Source organism: Coregonus clupeaformis, chromosome 24 (assembly GCF_020615455.1).
Source record: "Coregonus clupeaformis isolate EN_2021a chromosome 24, ASM2061545v1, whole genome shotgun sequence".
NCBI lineage: Eukaryota > Metazoa > Chordata > Actinopteri > Salmoniformes > Salmonidae > Coregonus > Coregonus clupeaformis.
Genome location: NC_059215.1, coordinates 32,363,069 through 32,382,095, shown reverse-complemented (window position 1 = coordinate 32,382,095; position 19,027 = coordinate 32,363,069). Strand labels below are relative to the sequence as shown.

The window sequence follows — 19,027 nt, the reverse complement described above, 5'->3', positions numbered from 1 at the left end:
TTTAATGGTAGGTTTATTTGAACAGTGAGAGACAGAATAACAACAAAATAATCCAGAAAAACTCATGTCAAAAATGGTATAAATTGATTTGCATTTTAATGAGGGAAATAAGTATTTGACCCCCTCTCAATCAGAAAGATTTCTGGCTCCCAGGTGTCTTTTATACAGGTAACGAGCTGAGATTAGGAGCACACTCTTAAAGGGAGTGCTTCTAATCTCAGCTTGTTACCTGTATAAAAGACACCTGTCCACAGAAGCAATCAATCAATCAGATTCCAAACTCTCCACCATGGCCAAGACCAAAGAGCTCTCCAAGGATGTCAGGGACAAGATTGTAGACCTACACAAGGCTGGAATGGGCTACAAGACCATCGCCAAGCAGCTTGGTGAGAAGGTGACAACAGTTGGTGCGATTATTCGCAAATGGAAGAAACACAAAAGAACTGTCAATCTCCTTCGGCCTGGGGCTCCATGCAAGATCTTACCTCGTGGAGTTGCAATGATCATGAGAACGGTGAGGAATCAGCCCAGAACTACACGGGAGGATCTTGTCAATCATCTCAAGGCAGCTGGGACCATAGTCACCAAGAAAACAATTGGTAACACACTATGCCGTGAAGGACTGAAATCCTGCAGTGCCCGCAAGATCCCCCTGCTCAAGAAAGCACATATACATGCCCATCTGAAGTTTGCCAATGAACATCTGAATGATTCAGAGGAGAACTGGGTGAAAGTGTTGTGGTCAGATGAGACCAAAATCGAGCTCTTTGGCATCAACTCAACTCGCCGTGTTTGGAGGTGGAGGAATGCTGCCTATGACCCCAAGAACACCATCCCCACCGTCAAACATGGAGGTGGAAACATTATGCTTTGGGGGTGTTTTTCTGCTAAGGGGACAGGACAACTTCACCGCATCAAAGGGACGATGGACGGGGCCATGTACCGTCAAATCTTGGGTGAGAACCTCCTTCCCTCAGCCAGGGCATTGAAAATGGGTCGTGGATGGGTATTCCTGCATGACAATGACCAAAAACACACGGCCAAGGCAACAAAGGAGTGGCTCAAGAAGAAGCACATTAAGGTCCTGGAGTGGCCTAGCCAGTCTCCAGACCTTAATCACATAGAAAATCTGTGGAGGGAGCTGAATGTCAGCCTCGAAACCTTAATGACTTGGAGAAGATCTGCAAAGAGGAGTGGGACAAAATCCCTCCTGAGATGTGTGCAAACCTGGTGGCCAACTACAAGAAACGTCTGACCTCTGTGATTGCCAACAAGGGTTTTGCCACCAAGTACTAAGTCATGTTTTGCAGAGGGGTCAAATACTTATTTCCCTCATTAAAATGCAAATCAATTTATAACATTTTTGACATGAGTTTTTCTGGATTTTTTTGTTGTTATTCTGTCTCTCACTGTTCAAATAAACCTACCATTAAAATTATAGACTGATCATTTCTTTGTCAGTGGGCAAACGTACAACATCAGCAGGGGATCAAATACTGTACATGGAAAAGAAATCCAGCACTTTTAAATCATTGCTCACAACTTGCATTTAGAATGCCTGTCAGAGTAGGGTAGAAAATAAACTACATGAAGACTACCTACACCATGTAAACTGGAACAACTTTAACTAATGGTTGCTATAAATCCAACTACTTACAGACTGGATTAGTATAGAAAAATATATGTTACTTATTTTTGTGTAGCATAAGATCAAAACCAATCAATGTACATGCGAAAACACAGACATTGAAAAAAAATAAAAGAATCTGTCTGCAACAGAGCATGCTGGGAAATATGACAATGAGGCTCCTCCCACATCTGTGGATAACTCCATAGATTTAACTCCCTGTCTGTGGTTACTTTTAATGTAGTTAAAAGTACTCCGTCCCAATGAACTCCAGTTATCAACACTAACTTGCGGGAGCGTATCACTCTCAAGTGTTAAGATAACTCCCAGTAGAGTCAATTTAACCCAACATTTTTTAACACTGTGATTTCAACTATACTTGATTTACTGAGTACGTACAGAAAGCTGAGTTCCGCCGCTCTTTAACTGTAACCACAGTTGAAAAAAGTACATTTTTCCCGCTATTTGAAATGCTGCCAATCAGAACAAATTTTTTCAGAAGTGATTCATATTTTCCTTCAACTTTCTCAAGAGGCAATGACGCAGCGTTTGTCTACCACTTTGTGTAGTCGTTAGCAATGATGCTAATGACAACCATTTTCTGGTAGATGGAAAGGCTTTCCCAAAAACTCCTCAATTAAATGTTAACTACAAAGTAGTCTATCCCTACCTGGCAGAATGATATCATGATTATTTGCATCAATCCAGCTGTGATTTGTTAAGCAAACTCTGCCATCACCTGTGTTCTACTTAAAGTCTCTTGCTGGTGCACACTTGAATTAAAGGGTATCTACACCCAAAAATGAACATGTTTTTTTTTTTTTAAGTGTAATTTTGAGAGCGAAAACCTGAAAAACTGGGAAATATCTGAGTATGAAAGATGTATGCACTCACTAACTGAAAGTTGCTCTGGATAAGAGCGTCTGCTAAATGACTAAAATGTAAAAAAATGTAAAATGTAAAAACAAAATGGAGAAAACGTAACTTAATTTGGAAGAAAAAAAACTAAACGGAGTTGGTAAAAAAAATATATAAATATACAATGCTTAAATAGTATATTTTCATTAACTCCTTTTTCCAAGTGACTTTGTCTACCCAGTCGTCTCACCTATCAGTGGTTGTACATTCATGTTTTAATTAATCAGATCCTACTACCTAAACTCCTCTGTGCTGCATCATGTATTTCAATACCCTAACGTCACATCCAGACAAACATATCCTTCGTACCTCCTAACAAAACGAAGACCCAACTTACTGATGTCACTGTCATCAGAATAATATTCAATTCAACTTAATCTAATTAAATTAAAAACCCTTATTCACCTTGCAATGCAGTGTCGTTAACATTGCACAGGTATGACATCCTGTATACTCTATCAACTATGCCAAATCCAAGATGCAGCCTTGTAATTGTTGCATTCCAGCCCTTTTGAAATCAACACCACCCCTATTATTAGACGTATCACAGAATAACAACCCTAGGTGAATAATGAAAGAAATATGATATTGGACGTGTGCCTTTGCTCCTGTGAATAGAACCAGGGAAATACCTCACACTTTTAATTACAACATAAATACAGACTGATAATACTGATTAGTATCAAATATTTGGGAGTGAAATCCGGGCACATAGAGAGGGACAGATTTAACAAACAGTGCTTTTAAGGCCGCTATTCAACAAGAGTTATGGTGGTCATAACATCGCAATGATTATACGTTGTGCGGCATATCTGTCAAGCACATAAACCTAACATTTGGCAAATCTGACCATAACTCTATCCTCCTAATTCCTGCTTATAAGCAAAAACTAAAGTATTGCCAGGTCGCAGTTGTAAATGAGAACTTGTTCTGAACTGGCTTACCTGGTTAAATAAAGGTAAAAATTTTTTAAAAAATAATAAATAAATGCAGGAAGCACAAGTGACTCGGTTAATAAAAAAGTGGTCAGATGACGCAGATGCTAAGCTACAGGACTGTTTTGCTAGCACAGATTGGAATATGTTCCGGGATTCTTCAGATAGCATTGAGGAGTACACCACATCAGTCACTGGCTTCATCAATAAGTGCATCGATGATGTCGTCCCCACAGTGACCGTACGTACATACCCCAACCAGAAGCCATGGATTACAGGCAACATCCACTTCTGAGCTAAAGGGTAGAGCTGCCGCTTTCAAGGAGCGGGACTCTAACCCGGAAGCTTATAAGGAATCCCGCTATGCCCTCCGACGAACCATCAAACAGGCAAAGAGTCAGTACAGGACTAAGATTGAATCGTACTACACCGGCTCTGACGCTCGTCGGATGTGGCAGGGCTTGAAAACTATTACAGACTACAAAGGGAAGCACAGCCGCGAACTGCCCAGTGACACAAGCCTACCAGACGAGCTAAATCACTTCTCTGCTCGCTTCGAGGCAAGCAACACTGAAGCATGCATGAGAGCATCAGCTGTTCCGGATGACTATGTGATCACGCTCTCCGTAGCCGATGTGAGTAAGACTTTTAAGCAGGTCAACATTCACAAGGCCGCAGGGCCAGACGGATTACCAGGACGTGTACTCCGAGCATGTGCTGACCAACTGGCAAGTGTCTTTACTGACATTTTCAACATGTCCCTGACTGAGTCTGTAATACTAACATGTTTCAAGCAGACCACCATAGTCCCTGTGCCCAAGGACACTAAGATAACCTGCCTAAATGACTACTGACCCATAGCACTCACGTCTGTAGCCATGAAGTGCTTTGAAAGGCTGGTCATGGCTCACATCAACACCATTATCCCAGAAACCCTAGACCCACTACAATTTGCATACCGCCCCAACAGATCCACAGATGATGCAATCTCTATTGCACTCCACACTGCCCTTTCCCACCTGGACAAGAGGAACACCTACGTGAGAATGCTATTCATTGACTACAGCTCAGCGTTCAACACCATAGTGCCCTCAAAGCTCATCACTAAGCTAAGGATCCTGGGACTAAATACCTCCCACTGCAACTGGATCCTGGACTTCCTGATGGGCCGCCCCCAGGTGGTAAGGGTAGGTAACAACATGTCTGCCACGCTGATCCTCAACACGGGGGCCCCTCAGGGGTGCGTGCTCAGTCCCCTTCTGTACTCCCTGTTCACCCATGACTACATGGCCAGGCACGACTCCAACACCATCATTAAGTTTGCTGACGACACAACAGTGGTAGGCCTGATCACCGGCAACAATGAGACAGCCTATAGGGAGGAGGTCAGAGACCTGGCCGTGTGGTGCCAGGATAACAACCTTTCCCTCAACGTGATCAAGACAAAGGAGATGATTATGGACTACAGGAAAAAAAAGAGGACTGAGCACGCCCCCATTCCATTCGATGGGGCTGTAGTGGAACAGGTTGAGAGCTTCAAGTTCCTTGGTGTCCACATCACCAACAAACTATCATGGTCCAAACACACCAAGACAGTCGTGAAGAGGGCACGACAAACCCTATTCCCCCTCAGGAGACTGAAAAGATTTGGCATGGGTCCTCAGATCCTCAAAAAGTTATACAGCTGCACCATCGAGAGCATCCTGACTGGTTGCATCACCGCCTGGTATGGCAACTGCTCAGCCTCCGACCGCAAGGACCAGTACATCACTGGGGTCAAGCTTCCTGCCATCCAGGACCTCTATACCTAGTCATAGACTGTTCTCTCTGCTACCGCACGGCAAGCGATACCTGAGCACCAAGTCTAGGTCCAAAAGGCTTCTCAACAGCTTCTACCCCCAAGCCATAAGACTCCTGAACAGCTAATCATGGCTACCCGGACTATTTGCACCCCCCCACCCCATCCACCTATTTTACGCTGCTGCTACTCTGTTTACTATTTATGCATAGTCACTTTAACTCTACCCACATGTACATATGACCTCAATTACCTCGACTAGCCGGTGCCCCCGCACATCGACTCTGTACCGGTACCCCCCTATATATAGCCTCCCTACTGCTATTTTATTTTACTGCTGCTCTTTAGCTATTTGCTTTTATTTTTTATTTTTCTTAATTAACATTTTTTTTTTTTTTTTACTTTTATTTTTTTTAACTGCATGGTTGGTTAAGGGCTTGTAAGTAAGCATTTCACTGTAATGTCTACACCTGTTGTATTCGGCACATGTGGCAAATAAAATATGATTTGAACATATGTAAATCAGGAACCACCACAAATCCATCCTCATCCACAATAAAAAATCTTACAGCTAGTTCAGAGAGCAGAGAATATGTTCTCATCTAAGTTCTAATAATGTGTGCAAATGTGTCTACTATACAGGAGATCATCTGCAGTAGTCTGTATAGTCAAAAAAGGTTGATAGTCGAGCCTAAGGAACAGGTGCGTGGACACACATCTGGCTGGCAGACAGGACAGGCGTAACATGTTAACAGGGGATGCTGGGATGCATGTAACAGGCTACAACTATGTCTGCGTTGCCAGGCAACAGAGAGTAAACATGAAGAAAGAGAAAAACACTATAAAATATCCATATAGACTATTCTGTCACCTACAAAATATGTATTTTAGACAGTTCAATTGAAACACACTCAGTCACACACGCGTGAGGACACAAAATCAAGGATCAATCAAAGACGACGTTTTTACTGTACCGTCCTTCGCCCCAGACCCAAAAAGTAGTTCCATGAGCGCAAAATCACTGATGCATCCATCCCCATTATTCTAAGACCAACCGTTGAAAAAATATACAGAAATAACCCATGACCCTTGCTCATTTTATATCATTGGGTGTGACACGTGGCGTCCGTCGAAAGGCCAAAGGCCATTACAGAGCAGCCTTTTGCACCGTCACATTAGGGGCGCTAATTCAGAGCCAATTATCTGGCTGGAAGGGCAGGCAGCAGGACTGGTAGCAGGACCACAGGGGCAGGCACAGCAGCATTACATCTAGATTTACATATGGATACCATTATCAAGTCAGCCTGTAGGCAAACTTGTGTTGTTAAATTTTCAATTCAAACTTAAGGTTAGTATTTGATGCTTATTCGTTTTCAGCCTAGTCCCTTCAGTAGGGTTTCATGCCCGCTGATGATAATAATGGTAAGAGAAACACTAATATCGACTAGTGAGAAGAGAGGAAATGCCTGTGGTGCATTCCACTGGCAGCAATGCACTGATTACGGGTTCTGGTGAAGAGGGCCTAGGCTCTATGGGGTGGAAGGACACAATGGTGTGAAAGGGCTGCAAGGGCAGAGTACAGGGCATGAGGAAGTAGAGCCAGGCACTGTGGAATCTAAAGGAGGACGGGGCTGAGAGAAAAGACATGAGAGAAATCGGGCGGCGAAGACTGTGCCCCAATATGTTATCTAGAAGGAACACCAGGGGCAAATAAGAAATATGAGACATTCTGCGTGGGAGCTACAAGTTCAGTTCATAAGATGCCACTTAATGACAACTGAATAGCAAAATAACGAGCAAAAAAAATGCGACGTAGCCTAACAGTAATTGAAACATTGCATAGTAATCAGATGTAGGCTAAAACTGATTGAAACATTGCATAGTCAAATCCGATTTCTCGATTTTCTAACGGGATGCATCACTGATCATATGCTTTTCAATTGATGAGCATATGAGCACTTCATAAAAGGTTTCAAAGAGAAAAGACCAGACAACAGTTTATGACTCAAAACCACTTTCAGAGGTTTATAAAAGCTCTGTAAAACACAGTACATATGTGGGTATGCATGTAAACACATATTATATCATAGCTCAATGTGACATAAAACACACATTTATATTAGACCTACTGCTTATAAAGCAGAGCACCTCTTTCCATAACAGCTGGTATCAGAATAGCACTTGGGATGTCAAATTAGAGGTTGACACGGGAGTGAAAATGTATTCCTGTCCCGTCTTGTCCTGTAAAAAAAAATCCCCGTACAGTCCTGATCCCGCAAACAGTTTTATAACCCCAGAAATGTTCCTGTCCCATCCTGATAAAAATCCCTCACGTGCCCATTTTTACACGTGGAAATCAGAAATAACTTCCTCCGTTAGCTGCTGTCTGTTTGTCCCGGTCATCACTAGTTACCACAGTCACAAAGTCATAACCCCCGCCTAACTTTAACCCTAACCTTAATCACACTGCCTAACCCTAACCTAAAAGTTCATTTTAGTTTTCGTGCATTTTTACGATATAGACAATTTTGACTTTGTGGCTGTGCCATCTAGTGGAAATCGTCTGTCTCCCGCTTGGGCTGTGAGTAGCCATAGCAACTGCTTCATTTAGCTGCTGCTCAGTGCTCATGAGACCGTTGCCTGCACACACAGCTAATAACAACCACATTACGAGATTTTGGCAATGAAGGCAGCCCTTCCTCTTACCCAGAGTCGGATGAACTCATGGATATGGGCATGTGTAATTGTGGGTCTCCGCGTGCATAAGCTAAAGTAGTGTCTGGCTACAACTGGAGCGAGGCACGAGAGTGAGCTGACGGAAGGGGGAAATTACCATTTATTTTTTTATAATTGTTCTTATTATTTTAAATAAACTACACTGAGTTTACAAAACATTAGGAACAACTTCCTAATATTGAGTTGCACCCCCTTTTGCCCTCAGAACAGCCTCAATTCGTCAGGGCATGGACTCTAACAAGGTGTCGAAAGCGTTTTACAGGGATGCTGGCCCATGTTGACTCCAATGCTTCCCACAGTTGTGTCAAGTTGGCTGGTAGTGGATCTCTACTCCAAATAGCTTGTTCCATCTTATTCACAGATGCTCAATTGGATTGAGATCTGGTGACTGGGCAGGCCACTGCAGTAAGCTGAATTCACTGTCATGTTCGTCGAACCATTCCTGGAAAACCCTAGCCTTGTGGCATGGGGCATTATCCTGCTGAAATGTGCAGATCAATACACTGCTGCCATGAAGGGATGCACCTAATTGGCATTTATGATGGGGCCCAATGTGTGCCATGAAAACACACCTCAATGGCACACATACACAATCAATGTCTCAATTGTCTCAAGGCTTAAAAATCCTTCTTTAACCTGTCTCCTCCCCTTCATCTACACTGATTGAAGTGGATTTAACAAGTGACATCAATAAGGAATCCTGTCCTGTTCTGAACTTGACTCTAGAAATTCTTTCCCATTCCTGCCGGAATCAACCTGTCAACCTCTAGTCCAAACAACACCCTATTGCCTTTATAGCACACACATTTTGACTAGGGCCCTTGTCCAAATTGGCACCCTATTCATTTTTTGACCAGAGGCCCTTTTCCTTTTGTAGAACACCACTTTTGACCAGAGCCCTATGTGTATGAGAAATGCTGTTATCGACCAATGAGAGTGAGAGAGGTTAATGTGGGCCTGGGTCAAAAGTAGTGCACTATAAAGGGAATAGGGTACCATTTGGGATGCATCCCACGTCCTGCTCCCTCATACCATGCGGACGTGTTATGACCTTGACGAGTTATCTGATTACACTCAGTGTATCCTGTGGCTAATGCGCTTGTGTTCAAAATGGGAGAGGGGTTAGCATTGGCCTGGTTTCAACCTGGCCTCTCTCATGCCTGTGCATCCACATTATCATACAGAGCAGACGCGTGCGTGTGCTGGGTAGTAAACTCACCACTACCCATCTCCTCTGGCTGAGCCGCCCTACTGTAATCTGTAGACTGCACACGTATGCCTACCTGAGTGGGAGTCTCTTACTCACACACTCACTCGTGTGTGTGTGGACTGTGTGTGTGTGTGTGTGGACTGTGTGTGTGTGTGTGTGTGCGCTTACGTGTCTTTGTGAGTGTGCGTGCGTGAAGTACAAGCTATTTTACTTGTGCATCAACAGTATATTCTCCAAATCAAGGAATCCAGACACTGCTTGGGCTCCATGTCTGTCTCCCACTGTGTGCAGCTGACAGTAATCACCTTGACTGTAATGAATTCGCTCACGTTCCCTTTGATGCAGATCACCGTTTCAACCACAACATCTCCGCACTGGGCCAGGTACATCCGGGAGTAAATGTTTACAGCTTGAGGCTGAGCCATGTATGCAGTGGGCCTATTAGACCTCAACAGTCCTCGTGCCAGATTATACTGTGCATCTCATCATCTGGAGTATTCCTAGGATGTCGAACGTAGTTTGGTCTTGAGGAAATTAAAGGCTAAATCCTCAAGATGGATCTTACGTTTATGGTGGATATATCGTTAGCCTTTTTACAGGCCAGTAATCTTGTTACTTTTCCAACCCCTTTTAGAATCATCTTTGAGATGAGATGATGTCCATACACATGTAAGTACATGTGTGATTATTCTAGCTTGTCAATGCAAGGACAATTATAATACCCAAGAGGGCCAATGTACTGAAAAAGTGTTTTTCTAATTAAAATCAAATAAAAAATCTAATTGTACTTGTCATATGCACGAAATACAACGGGTGGAGACAACTGTGAAATGCTTGCTTACGAGCCCTTCCCAACAATAATAATACAAATAAAAATCTTTGATCAATAGATTCAGTTTGGTATTGATGTCTGTATTAACGTCCCTGATACCAGGGCTGTCCCTGAATCACAATTTTGAGGTTCGAATCAGATTTGGCATTTATACAGCATTAACAAATATCCGTCAAATCCACAATTCACAAACGTTAGCTAAGTAGCGATGGTTGCTAACGTTAGCTAGCATTAGATCGCTGTCCCTGTGCCAAAACTCAGTTATTTCTCATAGAATCGGAATAGAAAATAATATATGGGGTCAAACCTACTTATTACTGTGGTGTGGAAGACTTTGAATAAGTACATCAGAGAAAGCTTACAGATCTTAAACATCTGCAGTACTATACGTATTAATGAGGGCATTATGCCTATCCTATTTAAGATCAATCAATCAAATGTATTTATAAAGCCCTTTTTACATCAGCAGATGTCACAAAGCGCTATACAGAAACCCAGCCTAAAACCCCAAACAGTTATATTGCCCATATGACGGGGTAACTGCCTGAACAGAGAGAAACCATTGACAATTCAAGAAAAAACGAATCACAATGCCTGAAAGGTCTAGAAAATCTATTTATCTTGGTTTTCTGTGAACAAATGAAAGAAGAAATCTACAGAACATATCTCATGACCACGCCAACAAGCTTGGAACCCTACCAAAACAAACTGACTTTTATCGCAAACCATTTTGAGCTGCTGGCATGCAATTTAGCTCAGGAAGATTAAATCCTGAGAATAAACATAGGTTTGTGAACGGAGCATGGAGAGGGAAGATATTTTCACTCACTGAGGAAATCAGAGATTAAATGGAGATTGTTGTGGATGTGTCCCAAATGTCATTCTATTCCCTATATAGTGTGCTACTTTTGACCAGGACCCATAGGGAATAGGGTGCTATTTGGGACACATCTACAGTGGGGGAAAAAAGAATTTAGTCAGCCACCAATTGTGCAAGTTCTCCCACTTAAAAAGATGAGAGAGGCCTGTAATTTTCATCATAGGTACACGTCAACTATGACAGACAAAATGAGGAAAAAATTTCCAGAAAATCATATTGTAGGATTTTTAATGAATTTATTTGCAAATTATGGTGGAAAATAAGTATTTGGTCAATAACAAAAGTTTCTCAATACTTTGTTATATACCCTTTGTTGGCAATGACACAGGTCAAACGTTTTCTGTAAGTCTTCACAAGGTTTTCACACACTGTTGCTGGTATTTTGGCCCATTCCTCCATGCAGATCTCCTCTAGAGCAGTCATGTTTTGGGGCTGTCGCTGGGCAACACAGACTTTCAACTCCCTCCAAAGATTTTCTATGGGGTTGAGATCTGGAGACTGGCTAGGCCACTCCAGGACCTTGAAATGCTTCTTATGAAGCCACTCATTCGTTGCCCGGGCGGTGTGTTTGGGATCATTGTCATGCTGAAAGACACAGCCACGTTTCATCTTCAATGCCCTTGCTGATGGAAGGAGGTTTTCACTCAAAATCTCATGATACATGGCCCCATTCATTCTTTCCTTTACACGGATCAGTCGTCCTGGTCCCTTTGCAGAAAAACAGCCCCAAAGCATGATGTTTCCCACCCCCATGCTTCACAGTAGGTATGGTGTTCTTTGGATGCAACTAAGCATTCTTTGTCCTCCAAACACGACCGAGTTGAGTTTTTACCAAAAAGTTCTATTTTGGTTTCATCTGACCATATGACATTCTCCCAATCCTCTTCTGGATCATCCAAATGCACTCTAGCAAACTTCAGACGGGCCTGGACATGTACTGGCTTAAGCAGGGGGACATGTCTGGCACTGCAGGATTTGAGTCCCTGGCGCGTAGTGTGTTACTGACGGTAGGCTTTGTTACTTTGGTCCCAGCTCTCTGCAGGTCATTCACTAGGTCCCCCCGTGTGGTTCTGGGATTTTTGCTCACCGTTCTTGTGATCATTTTGACCCCACAGGGTGAGATCTTGCGTGGAGCCCCAGATCGAGGGAGATTATCAGTGGTCTTGTATGTCTTCCATTTCCTAATAATTGCTCCCACAGTTGATTTCTTCAAACCAAGCTGCTTACCTATTGCAGATTCAGTCTTCCCAGCCTGGTGCAGGTCTACAATTTTGTTTCTGGTGTCCTTTGACAGCTCTTTGGTCTTGGCCATAGTGGAGTTTGGAGTGTGACTGTTTGAAGTTGTGGACAGGTGTCTTTTATACTGATAACAAGTTCAAACAGGTGCCATTAATACAGGTAACGAGTGGAGGACAGAGGAGCCTCTTAAAGAAGAAGTTACAGGTCTGTGAGAGCCAGAAATCTTGCTTGTTTGTAGGTGACCAAATACTTATTTTCCACAATAATTTGCAAATAAATTCATTAAAAATCCTACAATGTGATTTTCTGGAATTTCTTTTCTCAATTTGTCTGTCATAGTTGACGTGTACCTATGATGAAAATTACAGGCCTCTCTCATCTTTTTAAGTGGGAGAACTTGCACAATTGGTGGCTGACTAAATACTTTTTTCCCCCACTGTACTGGGGACATTGTAGCCAGGCAGCCTCATCAGACAAAGCACAGCCTCTGTCATGTGATTAATAAGGGTAAGTATTCCCTAGACTAAACCAAAGGATTCCAGATCATTCTACTCATCTCTCAAGTAAAAGAAGCATGTTGTGTCATTTGTCTGGATTTATACAATACTATTTACATGAAAGCTGCAATCCGCATATAATTAATTTTAAAGTTAAAAAAAAAAGATTGATGTACAAATCGCAGATCGCACCATTAAGGATTTGTTAATGCCACCTGAATGGAACGTGCGCTCTGTCACTCACTGCCGTACTCCTTCACAAAGCAATGACTGACCGTCACCAGTAATATTTCCTCATACTTCCGAGACATGTTGCAAAGTCAAGAGCAGCGCAGCAATTAAATATGAAACAAACGTTCAAACAAATGTCAATACTGGTTCACACTTATTCAATGTATTTTTTAATCAAATTTAAATCTCTATTTAAGCAATAAGGCCCGAGGAGGTGTGGTATATGGCCAATATACCACGAATAAGGGCTGTTCTTAGCACGACACAACGCGGAGTGCCTGGATACAGCCCTTAGCCATGGTACAGTATATTGGCCATATACCAGAAACCCCCGAGGTGCCTTACTGCGATTATAAACTGGTTAACAAAGTAATTAGAACAGTAAAAAATATACCTGTGGTATATTGTCTGATATACCACAGCTTTCAGCCAATCAGCATCCAGGACCCAAACTTCCCAGATTATAATATACATTATACTGAATTTACTGGAGTGTCAGAAGGCGATAAACAGTGGACTATGTCAGCCTAAGTCTGCTAATTGAACTTGTAAGATCCTGCTCCTCACAACAAGACACATTACTGCAACAGGTATAAATGTATCTGAAGGGATAGTTGACCAAAAACTAAGTTTATCGGACATTTGTATCCCTCAAAAGTGGGTTACGTAGATCCCACATCATGCAATCAGAAAAATATGCAGACCTCAATCCCAAACGAATAGGAAAGATGAGCGCCACCTAATTCCATTAGTATAACAAACTGAATCTGAAGTGAACCATCCCTTTAATGCACACAAAATGCCCCTTCCCCCCATCCCTCTTTCATTCTTCCATTTCCACCTCCTACCTTCCAGCCGCTCCCTGCCTCCCGGTAGTAGGGGAAGTTGTCACAGATCCATTGGTATATCTCGCTGAGGGTCATCCTCTTGTTAGGCGAGCCGTTGATGGCGAAGGTGATAAGGCTGGCGTAGCTGTAGGGTGGCTTGCCATCCCTGTGCTGGGCCACCTCCTCCTGGTCCAGCGTGTTGCCCTGGTCCAGCGGGGCACTCTTCTTTCCCGGCTCGTGGCCATGATGCCCGTGGGGGTACCCGTGAGTGTGGTGTTGGTGCCCGGCATTGGACTTCTGGATGGCCGCCCGCATGGTAAGCTGGGGAAGCCAGTCCATGGAAGTCAGGCTGCTCCCTAGTTCAGAGGTCATGGCGGTGGTGGTGAGGGGTTGGGGGACTCAGGGGCAGGGTGGGGAGATGCTCTCCTTTGGCACTGGCTGAATTCTAGAAGAAAAGTAGGATGTTTGCTAAACAACTGAAACACTCGGAAGAAATGTACAGATATGATACGGTATGCACTGCAGCTGACTGGACTACGGATCAATAGAAGTGTCAGGAGATGATAGTGTGTGTGTGTGTGTGTGTGTGTGTGTGTGTGTGTGTGTGATCAGATTTGGTCAGGAGATGGATTTGGTGCTCTTGATTCTTTTCATGGAATGGTCCAGATTTCAGCACAGCAAATACTGTGTCTGTCATAGCCTCCCTCAATATCAAACAAATATTTTACATAGCAACTGTTTCCTCTAAGTTTCAACTTCACTCCAAGCTGTACATTTAACCATCAGCAAACAAAGTAATTTGAGCAAATTCTTACTTTTTTCGTTTCTTTACATCTCTCCTCTGGCCCAAGCTTCTGTGGAATGTACTGAACCGATAGGTAGAGTAGTCCTTCTATGGTGCATGTTCATACGCTCCTCATTCATGCGCCAATGCTGTAACACAGAAAGCACACGCAAAGGTGAGTTTGTCAAGTCCTGGCTGACAACACTCATTAGCGACAAAAAATGACAATCGTAAAGCCACCCACTACAACAGCAAAACTGTCTGAGTTCTGGCTTGCTTCTGTCATTCTCACTCCAACAAAGTGGAAATGGCAACTCGATCTGCATAGTGACTAAAAGCTGGGGAATTCTTTTCACAACTGCCTGCCAAATGGGGGAACAGCACGGGAGGAATTCCAACTCTCCAGAGGAACCCGAAACCCCAGAATCTCCAATGATCTCTGTCGATGTGCCCCACTCTGCTGTCAAGTCCAGGCCCACCTCTCAGTTTCAGACCTGAAGGTAGTAGAGCTTCTGCCACAAACAACCAGAGTGCTTCAGAAGAGAAGGCTCTACATTTAATTAGTTTTCAGCCATTTTTGTGAGACTCAGATCCACACAGAACCATAATCCACAAAGGTATGTAGAAGAACACAAGCAGGGCTAAATGTTGCTGTACACAAATAACATAAAATAACAGTTAATATATTAATAAAAGCCAGTTAATACGATCTAAAATATATAATTTCAGAGTATAGGATCATTTCAGTGTGGACCAATGTCCTGCTTGAACCCTGAAAATACAATTTCCAGGCTACAACCTGGTCAGTAGTAAAGCTAAGCCTCCAAAAGATACCTGCACATCTCTGAGCCCATACAACCTTCAAGTGTCCTTAAACAGAGACAAACACACCAGCCCACGCAATCACACACACACACACTGCATCATGTCCTGAAACTTCTAAGGCGGTCTACCAGGAATACAAAACTCTCGGTTTCTGCAGATCCCCCTCGAGAGCAACATACAAGAGGAGAAAACGAAGACAATACTCTGCCCGCAAACCAGTTTAATTACAAGTTGAAAAAACAAATGTTTAACGCATATTCATCTAGCCAAACATGCTGGGAAAAATAAAGGGAAGTGGGAAAATGCCGGGTGAGCTTTTATACCGCCACCCCCGTCTCTTCCTGAAGGCCCTTGACAGTGGCACTGTGAGAGAAAGCAGAGCCAGACCCCCAATCCCAGGAAGCCATCTTAATTAGTCCACCTTTTTGCTGCAGGGGGGTGGGTAAGGAAAAAAAACACAAGTTCTTATTTTCCCCTCATTAAGAGTAGGCTTTAGCTGCAAATCAGGCTGCCACAAGCCCCGACCTGCTGTGCTGCTGCTGCTGCTGCTGCTGCTGTTGTTGTTGCAGTTTAGAGCGTGGGCTTGACTGTTGTGATGGCATAGTGTTAGCATAGCGAGGCACTAGGATGAGTAATATGCTAGAACAGAGAGGGTGCATGACACTGCTTCTGGGGAAAGGGGGGCCGAACACCCAAAGACAGTGATTACCCAGTCAACAAGTCCCACAGTGACTGCCCTAACCCATATTCCTGGAAGCGCTCCGCCTATTGTATCTGAAGCGAGTGTGCCGTTACAGTTCATTTGTTTTCCTTCAAGTCTGCAGAGGCAAGCCTTACTGCGCTTTCCAAAGTAAAACAGTTAAATATGCTAGCTGTTGTGAAGCATTGAGTTCCGTAGCACAGGCTCAATTGGTACACAGGGTTCAGAGCTTGTCTGCGATTTGTGGTTGTGTGTTAATACCATCACTGAGGTATTTAGCTTCTGTAACCACGGCACAGCCATGATGAAGCAAGCTCCAAAATCAAATCTCTGAATGTAACCACAACTTGTACCACAGCCATCCATATAATAATTGCCTGTCAAGAGAGTGACTTGACACATAGTAATTACAGGCAAAAACAGGAAGACTTGTGGGAACCCTGATACCTTGGATAGAAGGGGCTTGTGCCAAGTCTGCAAATGGATTCATTAAAGATGCAATCAGGTAGGTAGACTAGTGGTTAAGAGCGCTGTGCCAGTAACCGAAAGGCAGCTGGTTTGAATCCCTGAGCCGACAACGTGAAAAATCTGCCCATGTGCCCTTGAGCAAGGCACTTAACCCTAATTGCGCCTGTAAGTCGCTCTGGATATGAGCATCTGCTAAAATGACAAATGTAAACAAACATCTAATAAAATGCATTGATATTTAATGTCACATATTTAATAACTACCTCCAATGAATTTCACACCAGAGGGATTCTCTGTCTCCTTGAAGCAGGGCTGTGAGTAAGGAACCTTTCAAATGCATTATAGTGTGGTGACAGCAATGACACCAATACAATCACAGGCATAGCCGTGGCAAGTAGGGGTGCTGAGGGGGCTGCAGCACCCCCTGAAAAATCTAAACAAAATACAAATCGGAATTATTTTTTCTATTGTTTTTGGAATAAACATTTTTTCTCACAAAAGTAGTGCACTGGGCCTTTACTAGCCTTGTATTAGCTGACCGATATAGCTGACTGTAGCGTGGGAAAAAACAATGTTTGGCTATGATCACAGGACTCACATCTAAAGACCCCATGCTTCCTTATATTTTTTGAAAAGATACAACAATTATTGCCATTCTAGAAGCCATTGCCTATGCCTCTGCCTGACCGCTGAAGCATCATTGAAACTCTGGGCAGAGAGAAAGAGGGTTGATCCCAAAAATGATTAGATTAGCAGGAGTTTGGTAATTGCATTGATTCCTATTATTCCTTATTATCCTGAATTTCTTTATTTTATAATTTGCCTGAAACTAAAACAGATATGCATATTTTGGTGAATGAGATTAGGCCCTGAAATATGTTATTTCCAGCGCTCAAAATATAGTGACGAAAGCCTGTCTGCCACACAGGTCAGGTGTCTTCAAGAGGGAATAGTGCGCAATAGGGCCATTTTAGCCTACACCTAAAAGACACATGAGCAGTAACAGAATATGATGGGGTAAAAAATTGGTTTTCAGTGACTGTAAACATTATTTGAACATCTTTCAAAAAACCCTAAAAGTAGCACAACCCTGTGAACTGGTTATGAGGCTTTCATAACTGGGCATATTGTCCCTTTAAAAGAGTTTGGGCCTGTATGTGATTGAATGTATTCACCCATTAGACTTTTGTGGCTGGGATGCACTCAGCTGAATGCATCGCTAACAGCCCCCCGCTGCTCGCCAGGCTTTTAGACCGAAAGCGGCTTTACACTTCTGCATTTTAATAGGGACTCTGAATGGAGAGAGTGAGAAGGAGGAATCGAAATATTTTCGGAAGAAGGCGAAGTATTGGAAGTAATGACAAAATCCCCCCCTCCTCCCCATCTCCCGGAGTGTGATGAGCTGACGGGGTTTCCGGGGAGGACTGTGTTGTGTGTCTATGCTAATGTGTCAAAAGGAGCCTGTAGGCAGGCCAATAACTGTCATGTCTGGGAGTACTGGGCATTGGAAAGAGGGAGAAAAAGGTCAAAAAAGGCAAATCCAACTTCGTAATTACTTTCCGACACGATGCCAGACGACATACCACTGAAAAAGGTTCAATTATAAGATACTGAGGCAAAGCTGATGCCTTCATTTGCGGGTTCTTGCTCATCTTTCAACAAAATTGAGTTAAGCCCCATGTTTAACTCCAGGAGAAGCGAGCTTGATAATTACATCTCTAAGATCTGTGGGCGTGGTTAGCTGTCATTTCACATTGATATATAATATCATTCATTTCAGCCTTCTGATCTGGTTGGATTTATTGTTAATGCTCATTTTATGCATTGTCTCTTCATGGGGAACACTTAACCTATGGGTTTTCCTTACATCCGGGATTCATATTCACTATCATAAATTTTTACTATGGCTGTTTGCTAAACATCATATTGTCTTGTGTCATAAACTTTATTTTGCAGGGAGTGCACAGTTATTTCCAAATATACAGTAGCTATCCTCTGCAGGGACAAGGGTGCATACAGTATATGCTGCTAGTAGTGGCTCGCAAGTATAATTCGTGATCAGCCTATATTTATCTGATGATATTCATCGTTACTCATTGCCACTTCATGGAATGCATAGGCATAGTCATTATAATATAGCCTTCATTGTAGCGGCTATCGTGCCTGCACAAATCAATACAATCAAATTGTATTGTCATTTCTTGAGGTTAGGCAATCATATTCACTCATCATGGGGCTATGACATTTGTATCATGTCATGTTGATCTAGCACGGCTCTAGCGCAGGTTTGCAGTCTAGGCTTTATGTTTGGTTTCAGGTGTGTAGCCCACGGGCCTACTGTTTCCCCTTAACGTGTTGTGCCCTTTATTCTCCACTCGCTATCGCTCTCTCCTCTCTACTAATTCTATTAGAATGTACGGAACGGCAGATAACACCGGCGCATCTTTCATGGTTGTGCCCTGCCGGCTGTGAGAACTCCCGTCCACAGGCCGATTGCTTTGTGCTGTTCACTGCTACACT

The 19,027-nt window shown here is 43.1% G+C and overlaps 1 protein-coding gene across 1 annotated transcript in view; it reads right to left on the bottom strand.

The window, feature by feature from the left end:
* Window positions 1-19,027, bottom strand: part of LOC121538293 (forkhead box protein J3-like) — a 102,344-nt gene that overhangs the window by 45,321 nt on the left and 37,996 nt on the right. Inside the window, exons 3-4 of the mRNA XM_041846163.2 lie at window positions 14,546-14,663; window positions 13,752-14,175 (exon numbers count right to left, since the gene is read on the bottom strand). Of these exons, the coding sequence (XP_041702097.1) occupies window positions 13,752-14,102 (351 nt within the window). The 5' untranslated portion in view covers window positions 14,103-14,175; window positions 14,546-14,663. The remainder of the gene's footprint in view (window positions 1-13,751; window positions 14,176-14,545; window positions 14,664-19,027) is intronic.